The sequence below is a fragment of the Serinus canaria genome, chromosome 5 (genome assembly GCF_022539315.1).
Source record: "Serinus canaria isolate serCan28SL12 chromosome 5, serCan2020, whole genome shotgun sequence".
In the NCBI taxonomy this organism is placed as follows: Eukaryota; Metazoa; Chordata; class Aves; order Passeriformes; family Fringillidae; genus Serinus; species Serinus canaria.
The window spans coordinates 7,581,816-7,600,430 of NC_066319.1; the positions used below are offsets into that span (position 1 = coordinate 7,581,816).

Genomic DNA, 18,615 nt, shown 5'->3' on the forward strand with positions numbered 1-18,615 from the left:
TGCTGATAAAGCATCAGCATTTAAAACAAATGTTGACAGAAGCAATAATAATTCAAGCCATGGAACAGATTGGCAGATATAGTGAAAAAAACTTAAGCCCTTTCCAAAGGTAAAATTTCCTAGACTAAGTCAATTATTTTAGTTTTTTTGGTTTAGGGTTGAGTTTTTGAAATATTTGTATTTTCAGAGAACAGAAATGCAACAAATCCCATATGCTCAGCTGAAGAACCGGTACCTTTTGCGAATCATGTTTTAAAATCATTCCTCTATTTAAGCAATGAAAAATTGAGAGAGATTTTGCTGTGTCAAGAAGTGTGTTGATTTAATCAGATTTAATTTCAGCTTGTGATTATGAGAGCACAGTGAGCCTGTCTAAGGGTTTTGAAGGCTGGTGCGTAGAGTGAAGCTGATATACTCCTATTTGTTTCAAATTTGGGGCTCTTTGTTTGTCACAGAGGAAACACCATGTGTATATGCTGCTGGTGTCAGGGCTGAAAGCAAGCCCACTAATACTTTTCATATTAGTATTTACATTAATTACAATTATTACTTATATTCATTAGTAAAATATAGTATTTTAGAATTTATTTATTAGTATTATGTAGTATTTTTTAATGCTGCTAAGCATGGATTTAACATTTAGGTGCCTTTAAAAAAAAAAGCCTTTTGCATACTATTGTGGCATCATGGTGCCATTCTTTTTCCTGTGATTTTCGAGTAAAAAAGGAGGCTCCTTTCCCACAGTTCCTCAAGGCCTTAGTGCAGTATTGGGTGGACTTGGGGTGTGGCCCAGAGGTCCCATTTGTAAGGTTATTTCTAAATCCCAAACAAAGCGTTGGAAGGCAAACCTTTGGTAAGGTTTTGGGTGATTCTTCCTGGCAGGTTGGGCTGACATTCGCCATCGTGTTCGGCGTGATCATCTACAGGATCTCCACGGCCGCTGCCCTGGCCATCAGCTCCACACCCTCGGGGCGCTCCAGCGTCCGCGTCACCGTCACCGCCACCGCCGTCATCATCAACCTGGTGGTCATCATCATCCTGGACGAGGTGTACGGCTGCATCGCCAGGTGGCTCACGCAGATCGGTGCGTTGGAGCCCTCAACTCACTGCAAGGGGCTCAAATCAGAGCACCCAGATCACAGGGACTCATGATTAGGCACATTTGTGCCTAAAATTCCACTGTGGAACTTTATTTATTATTATTATTATTATTATTATTATTATTATTATTAGTATTAGTATTAGTATTAGTATTAGTATTAGTATTAGTATTAGTATTAGTATTATTATTGTTATTATTGTTATTGTTATTATTAATATTATTATTTCCAAGAAATTGTCAGCAATGAAAGGTCCAGAAATCTTTTCAGGTCAAGTTTTGGCACACCTACAAATGATTGTCATGAAAGTCAGGCAGGTGTGGAACTAAACTGGAATTGCCATTGTAATGTGTCTGACTGGTAGGATCCTCAGCAGATTGACCACTGACCTCAGTGCCATACTGCTTTGATATATATATGTAGCACTGTACATTTATATCTCTTTGTTTAAAAGGTGGCTGATGATGTTCTCCAAAATCCACATTAATAAGATCTTGTAATGTTTCCAGTAGGATAACTACTTAATATCCAGGTAGGATAATTCCTTAACGTTTCTCATCCATGTCCCATTGTTTCCAGAGGTACCAAAGACTGATAAGAACTTTGAGGAGCGGCTGATTTTCAAGGCTTTCCTGCTGAAATTTGTCAACGCCTACACCCCCATTTTCTACGTGGCTTTCTTCAAAGGCCGGTGAGTGATGGAAGGGCTGTTCAGGGTTTCAGCTTCTTGGAGGCCTTTTCAGAACTAAACATTAGGTAGTTCCACTCAGAGGCATAGAGGATGACATAAATTACTGTAGGAATCAAATACTGAAAGTATAAAATCTGATGTTTTTAACTCATCGCCCCTAGATTTGTTGGACGTCCAGGCGACTACGTCTACATTTTCCATTCCTTCCGAATGGAAGAGGTAATTGAATTTCTATCCTGTCTGGGATTGTATTGGTTGGATGGGGTGGAGGAGATCTTCTGACTGATCTCTCCTCTGTCTGCTACAGTGCGCCCCAGGAGGTTGCCTAATGGAGTTGTGTATCCAGCTCAGTATTATCATGTTGGGCAAGCAGCTGATCCAGAACAATTTATTTGAGATTGGCATCCCGTAAGTAGCAACTTCTGTGCTTTCTTATTTTAATTATTGTGCCTGGAAATGCAAAACAACTGAGAAATGAGCACTGAATGAGCAGAATGGAGTGCTCAGCAAATTGTCTCCATTTCCCTCAGAAAAATGAAGAAGTTTATACGATACTTGAAATTGAAGCGTCGGCGTTCTCTAGACCATGAAGAGCACATGAAGAAAAAGCAGCGCTATGAAGTGGATTATAACCTGGAGCCCTTCGCTGGACTCACCCCTGAGTACATGGAAATGAGTGAGTGAGGTGGAAAGAAGGCATTTTAAACCATAATTATTGTGACTAATCGGGATGGAGAGCTGAGCTTTTTGAACTGTACATTCAGCAGACAGTGGATATGAGATAACCGACTTATTAACGTGTGCAGTCGTGGACTGGAGCATGTTTCAGCCAGCCCTGGCTGCTGGAGGGCTGAATTGTGCTCTCTGCTGTTTGCAAGCCCTTACTTTAGAATGAGATTTTAGATATTTTTCTTTCAAGCCATGTAACACAGCACTGTCAAGTTTCAAATGCAAATTATTTAGTGGCATCTACTTGAGATTATGAGGCATGTTTTACCATCAGTTGAACCCTTCACGCTAAGTAAGTTAGTTCAGATTTGATTATTTCCACACCAGAGTCTTTTATCTGATATCTGAACTAAATCTACTGAGAGCAGTGCGTGTCTGTAGACCCAGTTGTACTTGACAGATCGCATTGAATTTTTTTTCAAGTAGTACCTTATGTTGAGTGAGATAAATTAGAATATCTGGTGACCTTGATGTTCAGAGTACTTGAAGCAGATGGGAATTCAGTGGTACAAACTGAATGGCCATGCTGCCAGTTCCTAAAAATAAGGAAAGATGCTGTTACTGAGATCAGCATTTGGAAGTAACAGGAGAAAGATGGGCACTGGCAGTACCAGGATGAGCATGACATCCATAGAGAAAGCAAATATAATCCCAGATTATAGGAAGCAAGTTATTCCTGGCAGAGGCAGGAATCAGCCATGTCCTTTCCAAAGCTTCCAGTGAAGGCCAGAAACCTGCCAGGTGGAACATGGCAAGCTTAGGTAGAGCCAACATGGTCACTGCCATAATCCCACTCCTTCAGGTGACCCCTGTGCCAACTTTGCCCACAAAAAAATTGTTTTAGGAGCTTTCCCATCCTTCTGGTTACTATTGCCTTGCCTTTTACAAGGTGACAACTGGCCCTTCCATACCCAAATGGAGCAGCCATCATGCAAACTGTGCCTGACACAGAAAATGGGACTGAGTCTCCCAGAGGTTGTCACCTCATCAGAATTTAGGGGCTGGCACTGATGTGGTGATGGGTGCATTTGGTAAATACTGACAACAGGCGCTGAAATGTTTTCTTTTTCTTTCCAGTTATCCAGTTTGGGTTTGTAACTTTGTTTGTTGCCTCCTTCCCGCTGGCACCTTTGTTTGCTTTATTGAACAACATAATTGAAATCCGTCTGGATGCCAAAAAATTTGTTACTGAGCTGAGGAGACCGGTAGCAGTGAGAGCAAAGGATATAGGTAAGTGGATTTTGTTATTGTATCCCTGTTTGTTTATTCCTGGATTGATGGCAGGATATTGTTATGCTGAGCTAGTTTCAATAACAGGGAGATATTTATAGGAAAAGTCAAAACATTCAGCTGTGGCTTACCTGTGAATTGTCATAATTTATTGAGGCTTTACTTTTAAAATAGGAAGACCAAGGCTTTAAATTCAGATGAATATTTCATTAAGGAAATATTATCACTTTTTAAATCAAAATGATCAATGCAATAGCAAAATATCTCACACGGTTCTCACATCAACAGCCCTTCCTGGTAATGCAGTTTTCGAGCAGAAGCAAAAATTCCCGCATTTAATAACTCTGCACTGGCCTCAGAAATACTCTTGGGAATGAGAGGAGACTCAAAAGTCTGTGGGTAGATGGATCCCTTTGTCCCTTCTCAGCAGGAAGGTCAGAAGGGTGAAAACTGCAGTGGATGGAGCTGGAGCTGGGCTCTGTGGCTGTGTGGGGACAAGAGCCCAGTCCTGTCCTTACAGCGGGGCTCACACCTATGGGTGTTTGTAATGAGGGAGCTGCCTCTCCCAAATGCTGCTTACTTATGAATTAAAAGCTCATTAAAATAAAAATAAAAGTAGACATAAAATCACAGTCCTTGTTACAGAGCCAAGCAGCAAGAACAGAGAAGTTTATCTGTTATTAAACTCTAAGGTCATTCTACTGCAGTACAGGCAGAGTTTTTCCTTGGGCTCATCCTTGTGCCCTAGGATCATCCTAGACTTGAAGAACATATCATGCTTTGCCATGACTTTGCTTTGGGGGTGTTTTGTGGCTCCCTGATTTGATGCTGCAGGTTCCAGTTGCTGGTGGAGATGGGAGGGTGATTTTTTTTTTATTGTGGTGGGGGTTTGACTATTTTTTAAATTTGTTTCTGAGAATGTGTTAATTGCAATTCATTGCAGTTCAATCCCAGTCTTCAAGACTGGAAAAAAATAGGTGCCAAATCATAGTTGGGCTCCTTTTGCTTACAAGCCATTAAATTATTTTTTTATAATTTGTTCTTTTTCTATTTAAAATATAACTAGCTCAGTGCAATCATACATGTTCCTAACTCTGTTAACTGAAGATTTAATTTATCTCAATTTAAGGACTAGAACAGCATTTACATGTTTGTCTCCTTCCTCAGGAATCTGGTATAACATCCTCAGAGGTATTGGGAAGCTTGCTGTCATCATAAATGTAAGTAAATCAGCATGAATTAAAATTTGAATTCAATAGGCTGGCTTTTCCATTCTCCATTAGTTTTGTTTCAGTACAAAATCCTTTGGATCAAGTGAAAGTATATGACTGAGAAATTTTTGGAAATACTTGTGGATGAGTTGCTTTGTTTATTTTCAAGCTGTGATGGCAGTAGCAATAATATAAAATAGTAAGTAGTCACTGCTGCTTTTTTCTAGAATGCTTTTGTAAAACAATTCTGTCCTTCAAACAAATATGACCACAGCTGCTTACTTTTACTCTTTTGAAATACGATCAGTAGCATAAGATGTATTTTTCATTACAGTGCTATTTTGGGTAAGGTGAGAACCAGTTCAGCTCCTCAGAGTGCAGAATCCCTCCATTGAAAATCTGCCCTCAAGCTGCATTGCCTCCACTCAGAGAGCTTGGATAATCCTGGAAAAAAAAATTTCAACATTTCACAAAAATGTAGCAGGTCTCAATACATTAATGCATGTAGTTCTGCACTATTCTATATGAATAGATATCCACAATGATCATCCTCCATGCACCCCAGCTGAGGAAAAGATGAGCTGAAATTCAACATGTGTCCAGTGCAGCAAAGCAGGGGCTCTGTAGGGCTTATGGCCACATGGCTATGGACTCCCTTGGGGTTTTTTTACATTATCCAGACTTCAAATCCCTTCATTTTGTCCCCAGGGTTCTGTTGTGCTATGGCAAACCCATTCTTTTGGTATGCCACCTTAGTTTGTCCTTCCCATTTCTCCTCTTTTCCTTTGGAAATAATTTCTCTGTTTTTCTCTTTTGTTCTGTGTAGTCTCTCCTCATCAATACCCAGTGTTAGTTTTCCCTCTTTGATCAATGTACTGCTCCTCTTTACCATAAAAGAAGTAAAACATTTTGTACTGTTTGTTCCACATGTACATGAGATTTATGCCAGTGGCACTGTTTCATAATGATGACAAATGAGGAAGGCTAAAGTCACGAGGAACTCAGCCCAATTTTTTGCCATGCCTTTTCCCCACGATATTTTCAGAAAATTTTAAATAACTGGATGAAATGCAACTTTTGTGACCATAAAAATAAAACTGGGCTCAGTCTCCTCATCCTTTTATCCTGATGAAGTTAAGCACCACACACAATTAACATTTTTTGCAATGCAATGAGACTTTGAAGAGTCAAATCACAGTGGGTTGTTTGCAGGACAGAAAAGCAGCTGGAAATCAATCAATTGGACCTTGTTCAAGGCATTAGGGAGAAGCTGTGACAGGGACACAGGGAAGCAGAGCTGTGGTAGCTCTCCCCTAGTGCTGGGGGGTACAGCTGCTCCATTTTTGGGGGCCCAGGTTGTCACCCACGCAGACACCTCAGCTGGCGTGGCACTGCTCCAGGGAATACACTGCACCTCGGGAGAGCGGGCAGTGAACAATCCCTTGCTGGTGCAGTGAATGCTCCACTTTCAGGGCCTTCAGGCTCCCCTGAGTGGTGTGAGTAGTTTGGGCAAGTCATGGTTGAGGATGTGATGAAATTAAGCTCTGCCTGGGTACCGCGCTCACTCTTTACTCTTGTGGCTCAGGCATTTGTGATCTCATTCACATCCGACTTCATTCCACGCCTCGTGTACCTGTACATGTACAGTGAGAATGGCACCATGCATGGCTTCGTCAACCATACACTATCCTCTTTTAATGTCAGCGATTTCCAAGCAGGAACAGCTCCCAACGACCCCCTGGATCTTGGCTACGAGGTTCAGATATGCAGGTACTCTCTTGAATGATGGCTTATGCCAAGTGTTTTCACAGCTGGCTGAGACCGTGGCAAATTCTTATATTCCTGGGACAGCTTCTTTGTATTTTCAATACCTTTTTAGCACCTTGCTAGCCTTCTATATCAGATGGATCCATTGAACATCTTGCTTACATATTAAATAATCACAGACCTGAATATGATTTACTGCTAATTTTGGGAAATGTAGATTGTTGTTAGTCAAATTCAGTGCTTGTCCATGCAAAGATTTTTATTATTATGGATTCCCTTTTCCAGGAAAGGAGACAAATAATGAAAAACAGCACAATGGTGCTTTAAGGGAAGAAAATTATGTCACTCTGATGTCATGTCATGATATAATGACCATGACTGTAAAATAATGAAGCCACAGGGGCTAGCTTCTTAGCCGGACAGCTGGTTCCCCGTAGGGTAAGCGCCCCAGGCAAGCAGTCTCAAGGCCGGATACCTCAGCCCTTCGGGGGCTGAGTGCCCTAGGCCAGACTGCAGCACAGCCATGGTCCCTAGCAAGCTCAATGATTGTCAGCTCTCAGTGAAAATCAGCTCTTTTATGGTTTCAGCTCTTAGCTTGCTCGTAGGGGCTGTGGCTGGATGTGGCTTCTGGAAGGCAGACAAAGAAGAGAGGAGAAGGTGGCTTCAGAAAATTCCACAATGGTTTATTCTGAGGGTCTCGCGAAGGGTCTGGAAGCAGCTCTTCCAAGGAATGGGCCAAGACAGCCTCTTTTATAGGGTTAGGGAGTATTGAAAACTGACCAATTGTAAGGGTTAGGGAAACTAGCCTATGGGGTCACAGAGAGATAAGCAGGCCTGGAGGATCAGAGTGAAGATTCCTGGTTCAATTCCTATGACTCAGCAAATACCTATCTCTAAACATCCCTCCATGGAGCCGTAGCTGGCCCTGTGTCTGCTACACATGACCAATTCTTTTTTGTCCAGTTCCCAATGCCTGATTAGAGCAGTAGCATCCTTATCTGCCCTGGAATTTAGGACTTATTTATAGTGTCATCACACAGGAGAAATTTGCATGCCTGTGACAATTTGTATCTATTCTTCTCATGTTTAAGGGAAAATTGTGGCTTCCTATTTCAGCTAATATATTCTTAGAACTGACAGTTCTAATCTGACAGTGAAAGCACTTAGACCAGCAAAGCTGAAAAGGGGACAACAGAGGGAGGAAAAGGGAGAGGAGAGTAAGGAAGGAAGATAGAGAGGAGGGTAAGGAAGGAAGAGATATTCCAGGGGAGAAAGAAACAAAGATGACTTTGATACATGCATACTAAAAATATCACACTAACTGACCAAATAAAAAACCTTGCCTTGAATCATATTATTTTATATTATATCCTTTATGCATAGAACAGTCCAAGTTAATATGGTGAAATTACCTCTAAACAGAAAATTTGCTCAGAGATGAAAGCAAAACCAACCCAAACTGCAATTGCAGTAGCTTTGCTTGCTTTTACTTCCTCCTGGTTGCCTCCTGCTGCTCTCTGGGCAGAGGTTAAGCAAGGCTGGCAAACATGTTTCAGCACAGAATGAAAGTGTTGGCATCGTGGTCCAAAAGTAAAATGCCAGATTTATTTGCTTTCCACTACCAGCCTCTGTCTTCTTTCAATCCCATCCTTATCCCAAGGATTTTAAAATAATTTGAAAATGCAGAGCCCTAATTCTTTCAAAATACTGACAGGATGCTGTGGTTTTGAATTTAATGTACTTTTCTTGGTCCTGTTTATCAACACATAGATTTTCTGTAAGGCATAGCTAAGGAAAATTCTCTTCTCTCCACCTGGCAAAATTTAGCTTCAACCTTTTGCTAATCACGTGTTCAACACATTCTATGAATCTGAGACCAGTATTTTTGTCTTTAAAATTAGTTTGAAAAATATATGTTGTCTTTTTACCTATCTTAAAATAAATCACCTGAGCTGTGTAGTTTACTCTGTCTTATGCAAAATTGATATTATATGTAGTAATCAGAGGGTATGAAGATGAATTAACCTCTAATTTTAAGGCTAACTTGAAGGCTGTGGGAGAGTTTCAGCTATGTCTTGTTTCTGAGAGATTAATACAGTGAACTTTCTTCTAGACAGTTCCATTTATTGTTTGGCTGCTTGTTAATAACTCCTTCCAGTGCCAGCATTTCTAAATTGCACCCCTGATTTACTGAGTCTTGTTTTGCAGGTACAAAGATTATAGAGAACCCCCCTGGTCTGAAAACAAATATGACATTTCAAAGGATTTCTGGGCTGTCCTAGCAGCAAGATTGGCATTTGTGATAGTTTTCCAGGTAAGAGACACTGCAGGCACTTGGAAATAAGTTATTGGGCCACAGAAATATCTTCTTTCTTAGTTGTTTCATGGAAAAGCCAAAGAAATTTGCCCATCTTCATCACCCTCTTTGTCCCACCCACCCAAGTGCTGGTATATCCTCAGTGGAAAAACTCATCCCCAGGGATTCCTTGAACTGTTTTGATGCAGAGCAACTTAATGACCTTAGAGACCAGCAAAGCACATGGCTGATACTAATTAGGTTCCACCAATTTTCCCCATAGGACATCAACAATTTCACTGAAGCAGCATAAATTTAACCCAAAATCATTTTTAGACCTAGCCAAGAAATGAGATTTTCAAAATTTTCCAAGTTCAGGTTTTATTTGCATGCTGAATAAGAAGCCAAATCTTGTAATTTGTCCTTAAAAGACATTATTAAATCACAACAGTGATGCTACTTATTGTGGCACAAATGTTTTAAGTCTACCTTATCTGAATAACTTGTTTCAAAACTTTATTGGGTTTTTTTGATTAAAAATTATCTTTTTGGGAAAGACCACACCTTCCTTGAATCAAGGTTTTTCAGTTAGAAAAATTTAATTGGAATGTATTTTCCCAACTTTTACCATTTTACCTCTTGTATTTGCTTCTGCTTTCCTGATATAAATTTCATGAGCCACTCACCAATGGCAAATTCCTTTGGATTTCTAAGTGGCTGCAGCTGACAGGATTGGTACAGAAATCAGAGAGGTCTATACCCGATGTATTTCTCTACTTCCAGCACGCACAAAGCAGTTGAGGGGAATTTGGTCCCATAGTCCAACTCAAATATTGTCCTCTCTTCATTTTTCCTTCCTAAGTGCCCTCTCCTTTCCCTACAGCCACCCTTTCATTGGCCCCGCTGACACTTTCTCACAACTTCATTTTCAGAACTTGGTCATGTTCATGAGTGAATTTGTTGACTGGATTATCCCAGACATTCCCAAGGACATTAGTCAGCAGATTCACAAGGAGAAAGTTCTCATGGTGGAGGTCTTCATGAGGGAAGAGCAAGGGAAGCTGCAGATGCTGGAAACCTGGAAAGACAAGGACAAGAGAAAAGGAGAAAACTGCAACAACCACAGCCCCAGGCTCTCGAGGAGCCGCAGTGGGAGCTTGTCCTCCTGCCATTCCTATCCTCTGGACGTTTAGGACAGGAGGGAGCTGAGTCTGTCGGGGCATTCCAGAGACAAAAGCCATGGCGACAAGGGCAGGACTCCAGTACGGACACCCCGGTGCATGTTGAAGGATGTGCTGCCATTTCGCTCCCATCTTTGTGAGAAATGCCCTTCTTGCAAACATGGAGGACCACGTTCTATTTCTGACAATGTTGGGGGTTTGTTTTGTTTTGTTTTTCTTTTGCACAAGCAGTAATGCAGGGAGTTTTTGTATTTCATCCTGAGGTAACACTGTTGGCGTGCATTAAGAAATGCAGGTACTTAGGACAATCTTGCTAGAGATATTCTCTGAGAATCTGATCTTAGCCTATCAACTAGCTAATGAAATAAAGGTAAATTTGAAGTCATTATAATAATGCTAATTTGAACTATTTTTGGAAAGCCGGGTTTTAAGGTCCATGGGGTAACTTGCTAAATGATATGCAAAATCAGTATTCCCTAGTATTCCATAAAGTCTACTAGACTGACTTGCTTCCCAAGGCTGGGTTTAGCTTTGTGAGTCTGAGCTTTGGAATCCCAAAGATGTCGGGGGACTTGTGGCAGCCTGCTGTGTCCCCCAGACCCTCCCCGGGGCACCACTGCCTCTGGAAACATCAGCACAGGGATTCTGGGCAGTGCTTTCTTGGCAGCAGCAGCAGCAGCAGCACAATTCCAGAGATCCTCCCAGCAGGTCCATGGTCACGGAGCATTTGTTAAATGCCCTGAGTTAATGAGCACACAGAGAGCTCCAGTGACTCTCACTGCCCTGCCAAGCACTCACACACTGCTGTTGCTGAGGAAATTCCCTTTTCCCCGATGTTTCAGCACATCCCTGTCCCAGCCTGGCTTTTCCCTGTAGCCCTCTGGAGCAGGAGAAGGGAGTGCTTGCACCCGTGTTTCACAGCCAGCTTTTCTCACAGACTTCCTGCTGTTGGCTGGCACTTCCCAGAGGCTGTGCCAGAGGAGTAAATCCCAAATGCATCGCACTTACTGTCTTCAGTGGAAGCTTTGCCTGCACTGGGGCTACAGGACCAGACCTCCAGCTAGTTACAGGACTTTTCTTTTGTCTTAAAATCCTCTGTCTTTTGTACAAGGAGCTTTTCCCTAAAGTATGGATCTGAAATCCTTACTTACCATGACTAGATAAATCCCATCAGTACAGCTCTTTTTAAGCATAATACATTTTTGTTTTGCTTTGTTGACTGATAAACTGCACTTCCAAATAATATTGGTGCAATTAACCTAATTTCTTTTATTGCTTTGTCTTGTCCATGGCACTTGCATTATAAAATTGAAAAAGAAAATAAAAAGGAAAGATTTCTTTAAAGTCTAACTACTGTATGGTTTGTTACAAAACCAAACTGTTTTCAAGAGGTTAGTTATTTCTTTTTTTCTTTCTTTTTTTTCCTTTGCCAAACTAATTTAAAGATTAATGCTAGAACTCTAAAAAGAATGCCATATATAGCTTTTGATATATTTATTTGTTTTAAAGTATGTGATAAACTTGATATTTTTCTGTAGTCTGTCCAAAGAAGGTACCAAAAGAGAAATTATGTGGAAGAAAGAAAATGGTATTAACCAAATATTCTTGAAGCTTATTTAAAATACTGATCCAACCAAAGATTTTTATTAATAAAGGGCTTATATTTTGTTAACTCTTGTTTCTGTTGTATTTTGACTTGCAGGAATGTCACTATTTTTAAAATTTGTAACTTATGATAGTGTGTTGCTGTAGGGCCAAATCCTGCCTGATTTATTCCCACATAAATGTAATGCCTGGTTAGTAAATGTTTACCAGATCAGGCCCCCTGACTGCAATAGGACTGGGGAGAAATCAAGCAGAATTCTGTCCCCACGTTTTGTTGAAAACCTGTTTTTCCTCTCATTCCTTGGTAGCCCAAAAGATCCAGGAGAAAGCCAAACTACCTATTCTGAGGAGAAATCTTAGGGATCGTCCTCGCAGGGGATTTAATCTGTAAATACTGATCTGAAAGTGTTCCCAACTTAATACTGACATTCCTGTACTGTAACTATATCCTGAACACATACTTATCTGAATTTTTCATTATTTGCTGAAATCATGGAATAGTAACAGTTGCTTATACTTTCTTTTGTACAGTAAATTGTTTGAAATGGAATTTTGTATATAAAAATCTGTATTACTACTTAGATATCTATAAAATTATTTCATTGAATCATTTTTAAGAAAAGCAAATATATACTAAATCTGTTTTATTTTGGTTTTTTTTTCTTTTTCTTTGAACACCTATTTGAAATAAACTTAAATATCCAAGAGTTTCTCCTGTGGGACAGGTTCTGTTCCCAGCCCTCCTTATGCTCTGAGTGTACAGACATCTGGCTAAAAAAAGTGTCCCAGGTAGGCCTGGTGTTTGAGCTGCTTTAGAGACCCACTTGGAGATGAGTGAATCCCACCTGAAATCCATCTCCAGGAGTACAAAGGGAGTTTTTGGCTGCAGAATGGCTCCACTGTGGCTGTCATATTTCCACTGCCCTGAGGGGCCTGTCCAAGCAAGGCTGGCCTCAGAACCTCACTTGCTGATTCCAATTTTTTTCTCCCTTTCCCATTTAAGTGTCATGTAAGAAGGCAAAGCACAAGATTTCACACCAGCCCTTCTTTCCTTGATGGAAAATGTTAATGCTCCAAGTCAGGAAATTTAGTTTAGAAGGTGGGAATTGTGTCCTGAGAGAATGGATATGGACACCAGAACCAGGTAAACCACAGTCTAGCTGGTGACTGTGTGGGATTGTCAGTTATTAAAGACAAAATAGTACATATGAGCTCATTAGATGGAAGATAATGCCTTCCAGAAAACCACTTGCACTGCAGTTGTGGTACTTTTCCTGAAAGTTGTTTCATATTTGGGATGCAAAAAAAGGTTTGCTTTTAACAATAGCAAATTTGAGGCAGTATTGTGCTAGAAAGGATTTACTGGAATAGAGGAGGGGCAAAAAAAAGAAACTTAAAACAGGGAAGCAGGGATCTGGAAGTGATCAAAGAATACCTGCACATGCCTTGGTGTGACTCACAGTGACCAGGTTTGATGAAAGATAGCAAACCAAATATTTCTTCTGTGCAAGTACTCTGTGTTGAATTGTATGGCATGTATGACACCATGCCCATGACATGCAGTCAGCCTGTTCTTGGCATGCTTCTGCCCCAAAACCATAAGCACAAAACCATTTCCAAGCCCAGATTTGATCAAAGAAAGAAAAGTCTCAAACTCAACATCTTAACGTATTGAAGAAGAAAATCATGGCATCCATTTGCTTGGTCCAAGAGAAAATGCAGACCATGGGGAAGATTCCTGCTGGAAATGGCTGCAGGGGCCATTTCTGAACCGCTGCTGAACTGCTGTTTGCCGTGCGAGGCCAGTAGCAAACACACAACATCAGTCGGTGCATCCGAGGAGGAAGATGTTCCCACCCCAAGTGGGTGAGCCTGTGAGTCTGCGTGAGTCTGAATCTCCTGAATTTCCATGTCATTGTGTTTCCAAGATACTGTCCTACAAATATTTTGCAGTTTTAAATAGCTTAAGGATGAATAAGTCTCACATCAAGGCACAGACACATTTCTATTTTTAACCCCCCTATGCTCTCTGGTCCTGAGCTGTTAATGATCTTTTTGGCTGTTGTGATTTCCAATAAGCAATAATAATTTACTTTTCATCCTGATACCTCCGGAGTCTGACCTTTCCCAGAGTTCCATACATCACTTGAGTGCATTTATATATTCCTACAAAGTTTTCAGAGTACACAAGATCTCTTCCTCTTACCACTGAAAAAAATCCATCTTAAAATTTATATGAATTCCATTCAAATTCTAGTTCAATTCTTTGCACATTTGAGCACTATTTATTCCATAACCAAACACAACATGCCATTTTTAGTATAGCAGAGAAAAACCAAAGATCTTTTTTTAACCTTCTTTTTTTAGCCCAACAGGCCTTTCTGAAGAAAAAACTAACTATGAATGTGGCTTGTTTTGAATTTTAACTCTATCCTAATTTTTAAGACTATGTCGGCCACCTGAAGCCAAAGAAAATATTCCCATTGATTCCCTCCAGTGTGCTTTGCATGAGGTTAAGCATGAGGGTATCGAGTGATTGGTTTCACTTTGGATAAAATAAAAACTCCTGACAGTTTTTGTAGGTTACTTTTCTAATCTTCAGTGTCTCCTAAAGCCAAAATAAATTGATGCAGATGCTTTGTGAGAGCAGTAAGAGTTGGGTTCACCATTGTGTTGGTTGCCATGAGGCAAAAGCCTTAGAAAATCCAAGAAAATTGAAGATTCTGAGGTCATAGCTTTCATCTGGCTTAGTACCATCTCTGGAAAAAAATTCATGCTAAAACAGGAAACATATCTGTTCAGATGGCCATGAGAAACAAGAATCAAAATACAAAATATTTAGCAGAGTGTTCATGCTGAACAAGCTTAAGTGTAATAAAGTCCATTTTTCAGAGCAAGAGGCATGCGGTTAAGCAATCTTACAAGAGAAGAAAAGGTTATTTCCTATTTTTACTGCTAAATGAGAAAATAGTGGGTATCTTCTCCAGCTGAACTATGAGATGGAGCTAAGGAAAAGATGCACAGTAGAGAAGAGAGGAAGAAAAGGCTTTTGCCTGCTGTTCTCAGACTCAAGTTAGTTTTTCTGGAAAGAGGATGGATTCCCCTTGTAGGTAGGTGATGGGGCAGCCTCTGCCACGGTGCCCACGTGCCATCCCAACCACGCCAAGCCAGGCAATGCTGTGGGTTTTGTGTGGAGGTGGAAGCTGGAAGGATTTGGTCCTGTGGGAGGAATGGAGCTGAGCCTGGAATTCCCATCTGCCGTGGCAGCAGTGTGTAATTACAGGAGTAGCTCACATTTCTCAAGGCATTAATCTCTGAAATACATCTCCAGGTAATGAAGGAAGGCAATTGCAGGTAATTAGCTAGCAAGTGGGGAAGTAATAAATCCCAGCAGGCCAGACTGCTCTGGGTTTACTGCAAGAGATGGTGTGTGTGCCCTGTGTGTCTGCAGGCTGGTGGGCTCTGACTCCTGGAACTGTTTGGGCATTTTGCTCTCCTCAGGCACTGCTGGCAGTGGAAAAGGGGAGTTGTGAGCAGGGAAGGAATGGTGAAACTCCTGCGAGAAAATCAACATGAACTTCAGCTCCATCTTCATCCTGTCTTCAATGAGAGAAAGAAGTAAAAGTGAGAGGCAGTTCTGAGCTTCTACTGAACTTCTTCCCTTTTGCCTCTCTGCCTTTGGCTTCTGAAACCAAGTTCTTCCACCTCTTCACAAGGCTTGACTTTTAGAGCTGCTGAGCTAAGCTAGTAATCACTTCTGGGGCTTTTTGGGGATAAGAAGTGGCAATTAATTAACCACTGCCAGGTTTAGGTGCTTGGCAAATATGTGGTACAGGCTCCCTTTCAAAAGCCTCACTCCAAAACTGGTGAAGAGCAAAGTATGGTTAGATGTGTATTTGAGTGATCAGAGAGGGTGAGCTTGGGGCTAATCCTAGGCTCCTATGCTAAAAGTCATTTAATTTTGGTTGTATCTACACAAGGAAAAAGAAGAAAACTCTGTGGCTTTCCTGGCACCAAGCTGTGGCGTTTGTAACTTCCTCACTTCTTCTGAAGTATACAGACAATAAGGAAAATAAATAAATGCTATATTTTGTATTAGATTAATCCAGCCTTCTCTCAGGAAGTCACGCTCCCTCCCTAGACTTTTCATCTCTGGGAACAAATGCAACAAGTTTCCCACAAGTTTGTGTATGAAAATGGACTCCAAATTGTGGTTTAGGACTAGCTGGTATCTGGTTCTGACCACAGGACGGTGGACTAGCTCAAATTACAGCATTTTTTCAGAGAGCAGAAAATAATACTTCCTGCCCAAAGAATCAAGGGAGAGGGATGATGAAATCAGATTTGCTTTCTTATTTATTATATCTAAATCCCTGTGAGTAATTCACCCAGTCATATCCTGTATCACTTGGTGGCCACGTGAAATTATTCATGTTTTAAAAGGAAATAACTGAATAATAACTGCACTGTGCTTGAGCACATGAGGCACTCCCTCTCTAATCGGAATTGAGTAAAATTCCAATTCGAAGGTTGCACCTTCCAACCTCCAGAACGGTGACTCAGATGGAAAATACTGCACTGGCATGTCCTGAAAAGAATGAAAATCACAGATATATAAAGCAATGCTTGTTTCTAGGAAATAACCCCCACCTCTTGGCTTGTCATTATCTCCAGTCACAACAGTGAGTTCACAATACCTGAGTTTAACTCAAAAATCAAGTAATTGTGACAGGTTCACTCATTTTTATTTATTAAAGCAAAATTTCAGTACCTCTGAGAGACATTTAGATATTTTCTGGTCTTTGAAGAGACCACTCTGCAGGCTAGATGCAGGGACAAAGTTCGGAAAAAGTTTCTGTTGGTGCAGAAGATATAAGAGGTGAATATTCACAGACACCAAAAAAAAAAAAAAAGAAAAGAAAATCCTGCTGCCATTATTTCAACTGCATTATTCTGCAGCAGGCAATGGAGTGCTGCTCCTCAGTAAGGAAAGGGTAAGAAAACCTTTCCTTGGGTGGGAGGATGAAGTCATGTGGTACAGAACTAATTACATGCTTGTAAGAAATACTCCAAAGTGGTGCAAAATGGCTCAGTTTTCTGCAAAATAATTATTTTTGTTATCCTAACCTTTATTTTATAGCTGCTTGGAATATTGTATTTTCTAATGTAAAGAGGGAGAATGAAGAAAAACACTTTAATTTACAGAAAATAAATGTTATTGTGGTAAGTATTTACCTTTTCATGGTTTTATCTGGTTTAGGAACTGGCAATACAGCAGCTCCGGAAAATAAAGAACAAATTATGCATAGTCTGCAGAAATGAATAAGTATTAGCTTCCAAGCCTGGCAATCAGAGCTGCTGGATTATTTCCCTGTATGAATACCCACTTCCAGTTTGGATCTTAATTTGCTTTGCTTTGCCCTCAGCCAGTCACAGAGCAGGAACTGAACTGAATAGAAATAGAAAGGGCCCCAAAAGAGATCTAATGATCATACATTTTTATTCAGGGACATTTTGTCATTTCACAATGACATTCCTCTACAAACAACCCTTGCTCTCTGTCTTCTCTGTTCTTCTGTTTTTTCCAAGTGCAAAACTGATGTTGCAGAGCTTAAGTAATAAATATGGTTTAGAGGAATGAGGTGTGTTGGGCTAATATATGCACACAGCTTTATTGACATGTGAAGTGTTTGTTTGAATGATTTCGTACTTCAATGGTATGATGAAAATTCACTACAAAAATAGGTAAAAAGTCAAGTCAGAGGTTTTTAGCCGGAGCAAATAAACAAAAGTCTACAATTTACCCTTCCCCTAACGTTAAACTAACTTCTTCTGCCAACAATAACACAACAGAACTGTATCAACAGAATTATATCAACACTTCTGCTGTTTCAATATTAAGTTCAAGCATCTGTTAACAACTTATTGCTTGTTGTTGTTAGTACTTGGCCAGATATTTTTATCTGTATACAACCTAATCATGGCAGAGTTCACTCTCTTTTCTGTACTTATTTACTTTTCCCACACTCTGCTTCTAATTTTCTCTCTCAACCCACAATAATTGGACATTTCTTATGGGCCCTTTTGTCAGGGACAGTTTTCTCCTAAGATCCTCAGTCTCTTCACAAATGAGTTTCTTTACCAGAACACGTCTTTCTAGACTGGATGTTATAGCAACAGAGGGGTGATAGCTGACAAAATAAACATGTACAGATCAATTCATTCCCAAATGAAAACACAGAAATTGTCTTCTCTTTGCTGAAAATGTGCATTTTACGGTTTTGCAAAAAATGGGTGGGAGGCGTTGGATAAGTACACTAAGAAATTTTATGGAAATCAGTTTATTCAGCATAGGAGTAAAAAAGCAAGCAAGCAAACTAAAAACCTCTTGAAGCCCAGTTCTGCTAGTAGGGAGAGGGTTGGGGCTTTTTATGCAAAATCTCCTCTTATCTTGAAGCCAGCAAAGGAAAAAGGAGATGTTGTGAATTTCCTTGGAAGACAAGAGTAGGTATATTAAAAGAAGTGTACAGTCACCTGGGTCTCAAAAGAGAAACAGCTTCTCAGCACTGTGTGTGCCAAGGTGTTTGCCCAATCTGTCTCGCAGAATTGTCAGGACACAGATTTTAAACCCCCCCTGGGATATGTGCTATTGAATTGCATGGGAAATAAAGAAAAAGCTGCTTCACTTAAAAACACAGCAGCTCCCAAACACTCCAGCTTCTCTGGACCAGCAGAATGATGCTTGCCTTGGCTGGAAATAAGGAAGGATCTTCCCGAGTTTCCACACAAACGCACCTCAGGACAG

The 18,615-nt window shown here is 40.5% G+C and overlaps 1 protein-coding gene across 3 annotated transcripts in view; it reads left to right on the forward strand.

Annotated features, from left to right (window-relative positions):
- The window catches only part of ANO1 (anoctamin 1), a 71,879-nt gene extending 59,362 nt beyond the window's left edge, over window positions 1–12,517 (forward strand). For all 3 annotated transcript variants that reach the window (XM_050975052.1, XM_050975050.1, XM_050975051.1), the window contains 10 exons: window positions 883–1,084; window positions 1,680–1,791; window positions 1,953–2,010; window positions 2,099–2,199; window positions 2,322–2,467; window positions 3,598–3,750; window positions 4,918–4,970; window positions 6,547–6,731; window positions 8,937–9,042; window positions 9,957–12,517. In XM_050975052.1, the coding sequence (XP_050831009.1) occupies window positions 883–1,084; window positions 1,680–1,791; window positions 1,953–2,010; window positions 2,099–2,199; window positions 2,322–2,467; window positions 3,598–3,750; window positions 4,918–4,970; window positions 6,547–6,731; window positions 8,937–9,042; window positions 9,957–10,217 (1,377 nt within the window). In that variant the 3' untranslated portion in view covers window positions 10,218–12,517. The remainder of the gene's footprint in view (window positions 1–882; window positions 1,085–1,679; window positions 1,792–1,952; window positions 2,011–2,098; window positions 2,200–2,321; window positions 2,468–3,597; window positions 3,751–4,917; window positions 4,971–6,546; window positions 6,732–8,936; window positions 9,043–9,956) is intronic.
- Window positions 12,518–18,615: the final 6,098 nt, after the last annotated feature.